Below are 12,059 nucleotides of genomic sequence, written 5' to 3' on the forward strand. Positions count from 1 at the left end.
TCTCCTTCGGTCTCTTGAGGCCTCTCTGATTTTATGTTTTTTGGATTTGTTGGGGTCTGGATGTTTCTTGGGTTGGGGAGGAGTTCTGGTGGGTGGCCCGGTGGGTGGTGTCTGGTCGGTGCTGGATTTCACCTTCCTTGGTTTTCTTTGGTCCCCTCGGGTCTCCTGGTGTTCGGTTTAGGTGAACGGTATGAGATTTTTTTCTAATAGGTTTTCTGGTGAGCTTACAAATACACGCACACACGCACGCACGCACGCACACACGCACATGCACACACGCACATACACATACTCACCCACACACACGCACACACAAAAAATAAAAAAAATAAAAAATAAAAAATAAAATAAAATAAAAAAATAAATAAAAGAGCAATGATGATGACATTTCCGAATGAACAATACTGAGCTCTTAAAAAAAAAAAAAAAAAAAAAATAAAAAAAAATAAAAAATTAATTAAAAAAAAATACCGGTATAATCCACCCATTTTATTTACTCATTTAGCCATACGCTGTTGTAATTTTGTCAAACATGCATCACGTTGCCGGGAAATTGATGATAAATGCTGACTGTGTACGCTATTTAGACATCCGCCTTCCTTTTTTGGGTAAAGGTGTGGTGGTCGGCTCCTTGGAGGCGTAAACTGTGACCGCAACACTTCATGCGGCAACAATAGCATGAACTATACATCGAGGCATTGTCTGTGAACAAAATGGCGGTCGGCCTTGGTGAATGGTCAGATCAATGAAGAAGAGTGGAGAAGGTTTTGTCCTGCCACTGGGCTCCGTGTCACGATTGGCTTCTGCTGACATTGTCACTTCGGGCCGTCAAATTGAGTGGATATGATTTGGAAAGTTAAAATTTTGCCAGGCGTTACCTGAATGATTGAGTCAGGACATAGCAGATTTTTTTGTTGTTGTTGTTTTTTCACATTGTTGTGGTCCATGTTCTAGAAAGCGCTGCTACACCGATCGCACACAAGACTGATTGAGGGTGTTTGTGTACTCGGCCACTGTTCTGTGTAAAAGGGGATCGTCTATCGGGACCATTTGAAGCTGCCGCGCAGGCGTTTTAGGAGAACTTGATCGAGTACAGTAGAAACCGCTACGGTTGAACGTAAACTGTTCAGAGACTCTGGTCAAACTCTTAATTTGTTCGGATTTTGAAGTCATGGAAATAGAAATATTTCTATGTCAAAATGTCACCTTAAACAGAGCGTTCTATTATTTGTCATTTTCAGATCGTTAAGTGTCGTACACTGTCAAATGAAAGTTTACACCACTGTTAATTTTCTGTGACTTCTTTATGACAAGGCGGCACGGTGGCTGACTGGTTAGCACGTCCGCCTCCCAGTGCAAAGGTTGTGAGATCAAGTCCGGGCTTCGGCCTTCCTGGGTGGAGTTTGCATGTTCTCCCCGTGCCTGCGTGGCTTTTCTCCGGGTACTCCGGTTTCCTCCCACATTCCAAAAACATGCTTGGCAGGTGAATTGGACACTCCAAATTGTCCATAGGTGCGATTGTGAGTATGGTTGTTCGTCTCTGTGTGCCCTGCGATTGGCTGGCAACCAGTACAGGGTGTACCCCGCCTACTGCCCGAAGCCAGCTGGGATAGGCTCCAGCAACCCCCGCGACCCTTGTGAGGACAAGCGGTACAGAAAATGGATGGATGGATGGATGGATTCTTTATGACGAAGGTGCAACATAAAGACGATTCTGTCAAATCATTTGTAAGAGAAAGTGTACGAGGTCAGAAAAGTTCTGCGACTGGTATCTTGAAGTGTCCCAAAAACCACCATACACTTATTATTTTTCAATTTCATTCGAGTATCATTGAGACAGACGTGAGGCTATCATCATTTGACCGCCATTTTGCTAAGCGTGGCTTGTCAATTGATGTTTGAACAGCACTGAAAAATTGCCGCCGAGCAAGACGTTTTCCTGTTGCCATTCTGTCGTCACGTTGCTTCAACGCAAAGTACAATTTTTGCTATCGACGGCGAGCTCCTCGAAGCAGGATCTGTTCATTGCCACCACTGATGAAAACACCGAACTCCTAGAGCAGGCACTTGCGCATAGCCAGGGGGAGAGTCAATCTGGATGGCTGCATTGGAACTTTCAGCAATCTGCAGATGCTTCAGAGAATGATCGAGCTTCGCCGGTGCCGACTTCAGGTTTGCTAAAAGGCTTCAAGCAGAAGATTATCATTCTCAACAACCCGAAATGTAAATCGGAGCAATGACACACGGCCATTGAGCTTCTTAAACATTGGACTGCCTTTGGACGGAAAAAAATTATGTTGCCAGGCGTTGGATGCGGTCACCATGAATTCGTCGACGGGCTAACTTCTCACGCAACATGTTTCGAACTCTTAGGATTTGCACACATTTTGAGACAATTGTTAATGAAAATGTTGGTAGGATTCTGAATTGCGCAATATACGGACATAAATGAACTTGAGTGGTTTTTTGAACTGCTCAATGATACCACCGTATTTTGACGGCGGGTTTGTCGTGGTTGGCGCGTTGCGTGATCGACACGTAATGTAAATATGTTTTGCCGCACAGGGAGGACGCTTGACAAAAAAAGTGAGTCCGCCAACTCTTGAGTGACAGATTGACGAATTGAAGACCTTCCTCAAGGCAGGAACACGACAGATAAACTCTGCCTCGCGCCACGACCCGATAGCGGCTAAGCCCAAGGTTTGTTGGCGAAGGCCAATCTGATAATTCACTTGGGATGGATCTTCATCCTGCAAATAGTTTTAGGAGGGTTGATTGGATGAGATTACGTCCATTGGCATTGTATGTTCAGTCACCATATGTTGTATTTTTTTTTTATCTCTGTGATATATCTTGTTAATTTTAGCCCTATCAACTCAATTATCATAGATTCATTGCTCACTTTTGTCACATGGGCAGATGGAGGGGTTCGAGCCCAAAGAGTCAAACACTGATTAAGTATTATATTATTTATATAGTATATTTAGTATACTGTATACTGTATGCCCTGCGATTGGCTGGCAACCAGTTCAGGGTGTACCCCGCCTACTGCCCGAAGCCAGCTGGGATAGGCTCCAGCAACCCCGCGACCCTTGTGAGGACAAGCGGTACAGAAAATGGATGGATGGATGGATGGATTTAGTATATGAATTTGAATTAATCATTTTTCACAAGAGCTGCGTCAATTGATAAAGTCAATAATGGTTCAGTTTTGGTGTCTGATAAATGGAGCAGCACAAGTGTGTACTTTGTATTGTGGTTGTCGTGTGCAGTGGAATGAAACGCTTTATTTCGTACTGACAGATCATCATATTTTGACGACACGATGTCTCTATTTTAACAGGACAGGATATTGCAAACGTGTTGGCTACAGTGCAGGTCTACGAAAATTTATAAAATTACAGCCACATATTTACAAGTTGACGGTGTTAACATTAAAGAGAATTTATTATATGCGATGCATTTATCTATTTCTATCAACTTAAATATAAATTAAACATGGGGTGGGGGGGTTATAAAACGGCATGCTTCTTTTTGATTGTACTTCTTTTTTTTTTCTTTTTTTCTTTTTTTTTTATAAGAGCTCAGTATTGTTCATTTGGAAATGTCATCATCATTGCTCCTTTTTTTTTTTTTTGTGTATGTGCGTGCGTGCGTGTATTTGTAAGCTCACCAGAAAACCTATTAGAAAAAACTTATTTTTTAATTGATCGCCTTTTATTAGGGATGGCCACAATACTCAATTAGGCAATTTATTGATTAAGAATTTAGTTCATTGTGTGTTGATGACATGAAACTAAATCACCAAGAAAACAAAAATGAATCTAAAAATTCTAATTGTTAAAAAAAAGTTTTTGCTTATTCAGAATTTTTATATTTAATGTAGAATGTTAAAAAGTTAGACAATTATAATTAATTGAACGTTCATTTTCGCCGTAATAGAGCAAAGGTAATTAATTTATTTATTTAAATAATGCCTGTGCCTAATAACTGCTCAATATTGAGATTTTCTCCTTAGCATGGATGGACTTGATTATCAATTTGATTGCCCAGTGCCCCACCTTGTTGGAAGTTGTGCGTTTACTTGTATTTATTGGTTACTACCCTGCACAGTATAGTTAGTACTTGACTTTTACACTTCATGCTCTAAGAACTACTGGTGAAAAGGAGTAACTGCGGCGCAATATTAACAGGAGACGTCATAGCCATCAGAGCTACGCAACTTACTGTACTTTTTTTCTACTTAAGTGCATATGGTGCCATATTTATGTGTGGGTTGATGGGGTTGTGATCCGCGTGTGTGTGTGTGGGCTCAAAGGAAATGTGTGTTAAAAAAAAAAAATGCCACGGAGATGAAATGTGAAACCGTTCAGCCATTGAGACCCCGTGTAAGAAAGATCAGGTTGGCCTCGTGGGGGTATGTGGCGGCCTTCCCTCAGTGTGCGAGTGCGACGCCATCGTCTCACTGCCACAGTACGTCCTCCGTGCCGTCACACACGCGGACGCGCGCACACTCCACACACACACACACACACACACACACGTTGACACATGTATAATGGCCGCCACTGTGGAAGCCGAGTGTCTGCTCCGGCACCTGGAGGGTTAAAACTAGCTTCAGCTTCTCCCTCAGTTGCACATACACACACACACACACACACACACACACACACACATGCACACACCAGCCAACTGGTTTAAACCAGTTCTCGGGAAAACTGGCTTTGTGTGTCCTGCTGAATCCTGGGAAGGGTCATGTCATGTGTGTTTTAGTGATGTAAGACTATATATAAAAAAATAATTAAAAAATAAAATAAAAAATAAAATCATCAAAGCTAACCTCCATGCGCTTCATACACGCCGCCATGATTGTAATTTCAATGTCTTCCCTTAAAAGAAAAGGGGGGGAAAAAAAGGATGCAACCTTAGCTGTCACTTATCGCCGGGCAGACTAAGGGCCTTGGTACAATAGGCAGGAGGGTGTTCCGTATGCGTGAATGTGAATGTTGGACATTGATGCACTTCATGCGGACGCTCGATTGGAAGTTTATATTGTGCCGTGTGTTCCGAATGATAGATTCAAGTGTGCGTTTCTTTCTATCTTGTCTGTGAACTCCAGTAAGGGGCAAAGGTCGTCTCCCACTGCATACCGCGTTGGCCAGACTCAGAAAATGTCAACCTTTGATACATTTTGGGTCGACTCTTGTGTTGAACGGAATAAGAACTTATTTAGGGTTCTGGAACCTGAATTTGTTGTTTTGTGGCCTCTCAAAGTGACATCTGGCGTGAAAGTGATCAGCACTAGATTTGGGACTTCATGTTTTAAGAGTTTCCTTAATTGATTCGATTTAAAATCACAAGAGTTCAGTTTGATTGGATTTCGATTTTTCCCGATTCGATACAATTCGCTTCAGTTCAATCCGATATTATCGATTAATTATGGAACATCAATTCTTCTTAAATGTCAAGGACATGATCAAAACTCCACAAATATTAAGTTACAAACTAAATTTTGCGGAGGCAGTAACTGGTCAAATAATTTCGTACATTAATGAAAGTAACATCAGCAAGGATGAGATGAAAATATTTTCATAATTCTAATTTAATAATTGTAAATATAAACTTAAAATATTCTGAATTGTCTTAAAGTGCAGTAAATCAGATCGTTCATAAATTTAAAAAAAATCCTTTAAAATTCATGTGAACAGTAAATTTGAAGAAAACAGAAAAAACTTGGCCTTTAAAATTATATTTTCTTAAGAATTTATGGGGAAAATGTGATATTTAAATAATTGATTCATGGTTTTATGAATCGATATTGGCTCAAAAAGGAAAATTGATTTGATATCGATTATTCTTTTCTTTTTAACCCAGCCCTATTACATATATATATATATATATATATATATATATATATATATTATAATTAAAACCAACAAATTACATAAGTTATACATGCTGCATACTCTAAAAGCTTACATTAGTCTCGGTCAGGGGTGCTCAAGTTTTCCATGTTTCCCTCCTGCAGCACAGCTGAATCTAATGATCAGCTAATCAGCCAGCTTTGCAGAAGCCTGATAACGATCCTGATCATGAATCAGGTGCGTTAGCGGAGAGAAACATAGAAAACAGGCTGGATGGGGGCTCTCGAGCGCCGAACCTGGTCTCGATACAGGAAGCAATCGTCTAAAAAGAAAAAAGTATCATTTGTCAGTTAAAAACTGAAAATACTGACGCTTTCTGTTTATGTGATCATGCATGACGGATGTGGAGAAATCGAATTTCCTTCACTTTTAACTTGCAAAAGGGAAAATCTCCATTGCGTAACACAACGGAATAATGTCGTTCCGCAGCTGAATTTTAGCTACTGTATTAGAGCGATTGTTGATTTCGCAATGTTTCACTGATCCGCCAGGACAAAGATGGCGCTCATCGTGATTTTCCTTTGTTTGGAAAACAACAAGAAAATCAGACTCCCGCTCATTCCGTGTGTTGAAATCTTGCACGATATTCTGAGTGACGTCATTGGACGACGTTTGTTGCAACTTGCAGTCTTTATTTCTTCTAACTTATTTCACATTGAGGGCTTTTTTGCCACTCGGAGGTGCGCAACACGGTTGGCCCTGCGGAAACAGACGTTCCGTAGTCTTGTCGTCAACTGGTGATGTCAGAACATTTCACTTTTCCTCACTGGCTTCTCCGCTACCTCCTTTTTTGCGTTTCTACTGATTGAGTGAGGAATTCCACATATTGGATTAACGATGCACATTAAAAGATGGCAGAGGTTTTACGAGTGGGCAAAAAACAAAATAAAATTGTTTCTCTTGCATTTGGCTTCATGGGTTGTGATGAATATTTCAGTATATGCTCCAATTTCATATTCCCCCATGGAACTTTTTTTTTTTTTTTTTTTTTTTTTAACTCTCCAAGTTACCTTCAGTATAATAGTTTGAAAAACGTGCTGGCAAAACGTTGTGCATAATCAATGTTTGGGAATTTAACTTGGCATCTTGTGATTACACTAATCCAGTTTGTTTTGTCTGAAGGCCATTTTGCAAACCATGTGTTCGCTGCCGATGAGCCAAGGTCAGTTTTGTCCGCCAGACAATTGTAGCAGCGATTATTATGTGAATAAGATCAAAAGATGCAGAGCCGAAAGTACTCAACCGAGGCAGCAAAACTCTTTTGACCCCAAATGATCTCCACATTTCTTAAGTTACGTTTGTATTTAATGCTCATATATCCTATTTCGGCGGCACGGTGGCTGACTGGTTAGCACGTCCGCCTCCCAGTGCAAAGGTTGTGAGATCAAGTCCGGGCTTCGGCCTTCCTGGGTGGAGTTTGCATGTTCTCCCCGTGCCTGCGTGGCTTTTCTCCGGGTACTCCGGTTTCCTCCCATCCATCCATCCATTTTCTGTACCGCTTGTCCTCACAAGGGTCGCGGGGTTGCTGGAGCCTATCCCAACTGGGTTTTCTCCGGGTACTCCGGTTTCCTCCCACATTCCAAAAAACATGCATGGCAGGTGAATTGGACACTCCAAATTGTCCATAGGTGCGATTGTGAGTATGGTTTGTTCGTCTCTGCGTGCCCTGCGATTGGCTGGCAACCAGTTCAGGGTGTACCCCGCCTACTGCCCGAAGCCAGCTGGGATAGGCTCCAGCAACCCCCGCGACCCTTGTGAGGACAAAGCGGTACAGAAAATGGATGGATGGATGGATGGATATCCTATTTCAATTTCAGCTGTTAGAATCTTAATCTAACATCTATTATGTCATTATTATTACTTCTCCCCCCCCCCCCCCCCCCGGATAATTCACTTCCTGATTATCCTTTAATTGAAATAACAAAACCTGCAACACATCATACGGACGGCTGTTTGAAATGCTGTTTATGGAGCTAAATAAGGAAAGCAAGATCTTGTATTGCAAATCTCAGTATGATCCAACACTATTCCAAAAACAACATTATTATTATTATTATTATTAAATGAACATCTCTCTGGAAAGTGTCACTCAACGCCGAACCTCTGCCGACAGAATAATTTTATACAGCTCTTGTGTTGGATTCTCATTCGCTTAAGCAAGGGGTACTTAATGAACCGACCGGTTTGTGTCGTTCTGTTTGTAAATGAACTTAAAAATAACTTTGTAAACAGGATCTTCCCATCTCATAGGTGCGAAAGTAAAAGCTCTTTTTATGTTAATGAGACTCCTTATTTTCAAGGACTCAGGGGTGCTCAAGTTCGGTCCTCGAGAGCCCCTATCCAGCCCTGTTTTCTATGTTTCCCTCCTGCAGCACAGCTGAATCGAATGATCAGCTAATCAGCAAGCTTTGCAGAAGCTTGATAACGATCCTGATTATGAATCAGGTGTGTTAGTGGAAAGAAACATGGAAAACAGGCTGGATGGGGGGCTCTCGAGGACCCAACTTGAGCACCCCTGTATCAAGGTGGAAACAAGATCCTTCTTTCGACTCGCGATGATCTTCGTTCAAACATCGTCCCGCCATCCGCATTCAAATGAAAATTGGAAACTTTTTCAATAACTGATAAGTTTCCTTGCAAGATAAACTTTCAGTTCGTTCCGTCGGTTCGTGTTGGACACGTGGCTCGTTTGATGAACAAGTTGCAGCGTTTGTATGAAAAGAACATGTCTTGGTCTTTGACCCACTCCGTTTTCGCCATGTATCCCCCCAGGGGATGTCCGAGGAGGCCGTCCGCCAGACACGCAGCCAGAAGAGGGCGCTGGAGAGGGATGCGGCACCGCAGACTACAGAACCTTCCGATCCTGATAATGATGGAAGCAAAAAGCCCAAGCTGGAGCAGCCCCAACCTAAAACCCAGGAGGCAATTTCACCTGGACCGGAACCAGAACTGGAACAGGATGGTCTGAGTCCGACTGGGACCGGATCAAGTGAGGAACCGGAGCAATTAACGCCACCCCGGCCAGCGAACGACGAGGCCGCTTGCGAAGCGAGCTCGGACAATCGAACCCCACGCAGCGACAAAGCTAATCGGGAGCCGGAGGCGGAGAAGGATGCGGACGCCGTGAGCCGATTCCAACCCGCGGAGCCGAAAGTCTCCGGCGGCGCGTCGGCTGCCGGCGAGGTGAAGGCAACCATCAAAGTGGAGATACAGACTGGAGAGCAGCCGGTGGACATGACCACCTCCAAAGGGTAAGAACCGGTTCTTGAAAGTGCACGAAGAACCCGTGCATCCGAATGAGTTTGGAATCGTGGTCGGGGGGCTGCGGCTGAGGGCAAATGCTTCATTCAACGTCAGTTGCACGGAAGTCAGCAGCGATGGGTAATAAGAGGCGCTAACTCCTCGGGGGGGTGTCAAACAAACAGCCCGCGGGCCGGTTCAGGCACGCAAAGGGGTTTAATCCGGGCCCGCGGGACGATTTTGGAAAGTAAAAAAAAAAAAAATTGTAATCGGACCAATTCATCAGCATGCCACAATCAAAGCATATGAAATTTGTAATTTCACAAGCAATCCTCAGATGAGCAATGCAACTTGTACACAGAATCGTCCTGGATGATGTCATTATTTTACACACAACTCAAAGTTACGGTTTGTTAAAAAAAAAAAAATCGAAATCATAGACCGACATAAACGTGTTAACTATGACACAATTTCAATTACCGGGAGCACAAATACATATGACACGGATTAACGTCCTTATAACTTCCTTAACTGCGTCACGCGATGCATTATGGGTAGATTGAACACGTCCGGATCTCATGCAGGCAAAAATGTTGCCGCGTTCTGTTTGCATTCGTGTTATTTTTTGGAACGATACGATTACAGTTGAGCTCCGTAATTTAGGGCTGGTGTGAAAAATAGTGAAAATATACGAATAATTGAGGGCAATTGTTTTTAAGTTGGATACCATTTTTTTTTACCGATCCGGCCCACTTCGTAATCTATTTTCCTCCACGCGGCCCCTGAGCTCATTTGAGTTCGACGCCGGCGCGTTAACTGTTTTAACTACATTTTGTGCGCTCGCATGTCAAATGTTTTTGAAATCCATCATGTTACGACTTGAGCAGCTTCACGACCTTCATACAAACAACACATTTAAATTATTCAAAAATAAATTAGCTTTGAATGGCGCGCGATGGAAATCATGCCTTGGTTGCTCGATTATTTATTTATTTATTATACGTCGTAAAATACAAAGAATGCATACGACGAGCATTAAAATAAATGTATTGATGGATTTTATTTGTCAGTTGTGGCCAATGCGACGGGACGCTCGACAGCTTTTGCTGTCATCCTCAATATTTTATTATTGTTTTTTTTTTATCTCTGCTCCACAGTCTCCACTTTTGTGCAAAACAGCATTCCGTGAAATGTCATCAGGCACCGCAGGGCTGCTTGTTTGATCCTGATGCAAAATTGATATAATTGAGTTATTTTTGGACATGAACGGACTTTTTAAAGTTTCTTCATCTTCATTGACATTCGACAGAAAAGGCCGCAACAATACTCAGGGGTGACTTTTTACTTTTAACCCTAAGATCCCTAAAAGGTCCACGCACACACAAAAATGAAGCCGAGTGTCATAAACCGGTTCCAGCCGGCTGTTGCCATGGCTACTACCGCGGAAGAAGAAGCAGGGAGGGGGGGGGGGGGGAGGGGGGTTGTATTGGAGGAAAAAGTGAGTCACGTGATGACGACTTTTGAGGTCATGTGACTACTTTGGAAGTCGTGATTAATCCACAGGAAGTGATGATGGCGCTAAGCCCCGAGGAAACGCACGCACGCACGCACGCACGCACGCACGCACGCACGCACGCACACAGATCGAGGGCGGCTCAGGCAGACAGGCCTCATGTTTTCATGCCCTGACTTAACGCCTCATAAAAATGCATTTATTTATTTATTTATTTATTTATTTATTTATTTATTTATCGGGGAATCCCAACACGCGTCGCTTGCCTTGTAAACATTTGGCATGTCGATACCACTTTTTTTTTCCCAGACCGATTCTAGTCCAAGAAATAGCTCTTAAGTAGGATACTCACCGATACAGAGTATCAATACCTCTAGTACTTTTTGATATATAAAACTTCAAGTAACAAAATTGTGACCAAGGACCTTTGTTTGTTTTGGTGAGGAGTCACCAATGTGTAAAACCGCCGCAGTATAGCGCCAACTACTGGCAAGTACTTAGTCGATGGCTGATGTTTTTTGCCTTTGGTATCATTTGAATTGGTACTCGCCCATCCTTAAAACTGTGCAGTTGTGCCTTGAAGATGCAAGTAGCCCGACTTAGGAGCTTTTAGTGACACAGTTGTGCTTGTAAGTTTGCATGTACAAAAGCTAAATGTAGCTTAATGACGCAAAATTGCTATGAAACGGCCCCAAAATTCATCCGCACATCTCTACTCATGTCCACTTCAATCTTTGCAAATATCAAAACAATTGCCACCGCATTTTATATTTTATGGGCATTAAGCCTTTTTCTCACATACAGTTGCGCTCCTCAGTTGAGTTAAGTTTTAGTAACTGTACAAGCCATCATTTGGACAATTTTTCATTTGTTTGTTTTATTTATATTTTTATTAGGGGTGTCAGATTAGATTGTGATTAAAAAAAATAAAATCGTAATTAATCGCATGAATTCAATTATTAACTCATGATAATTTTATATCTGTTCTAAATGTACAATAAGCTTTCATACTCTTGTTAACATAAAAGTGGAAAAAATGTTAAACTTATAGAAATATGGCTGCACTTTTAGTCATTGATACAGTCATTTCATAATAATTCATAAAATTGAGTTAAAATTAAAAAGATGTACTGTACTGTAAAAAAACGAGTGTGATATTGCCACTAGATGGCATAATTGCATTTGTAAGACGGTGACAGCGAAGTGCATTTTACTTTGCATATTAAGAGTTATCGAATCTTCCTTCAGACATAACAATACCGCTTATGTCCATATGGTGTCGCCATAATCAACGTGAACTGAAAGTTCTTTAGTGTTGCTTTAACATGAATTAACTTGTGAAATTGAGCAAATTTTTTAAATTGTAAAATACAACTTGACCC

General features: G+C 41.9%; 1 protein-coding gene across 6 annotated transcripts in view; it reads left to right on the forward strand.

The window, feature by feature from the left end:
- The window catches only part of LOC147180278 (transcriptional repressor p66-alpha), a 33,723-nt gene that overhangs the window by 7,529 nt on the left and 14,135 nt on the right, over nucleotides 1-12,059 (forward strand). For all 6 annotated transcript variants that reach the window (XM_086084541.1, XM_086084556.1, XM_086084513.1 and 3 more), the window contains exon 2: nucleotides 8,697-9,175. In XM_086084541.1, the coding sequence (XP_085940667.1) occupies nucleotides 8,700-9,175 (476 nt within the window). In that variant the 5' untranslated portion in view covers nucleotides 8,697-8,699. The remainder of the gene's footprint in view (nucleotides 1-8,696; nucleotides 9,176-12,059) is intronic.

This window comes from Leptonotus elevatus, chromosome 1 (assembly GCF_054856555.1).
Source record: "Leptonotus elevatus isolate MCC_2025b chromosome 1, RoL_Lele_1.0, whole genome shotgun sequence".
In the NCBI taxonomy this organism is placed as follows: Eukaryota; Metazoa; Chordata; class Actinopteri; order Syngnathiformes; family Syngnathidae; genus Leptonotus; species Leptonotus elevatus.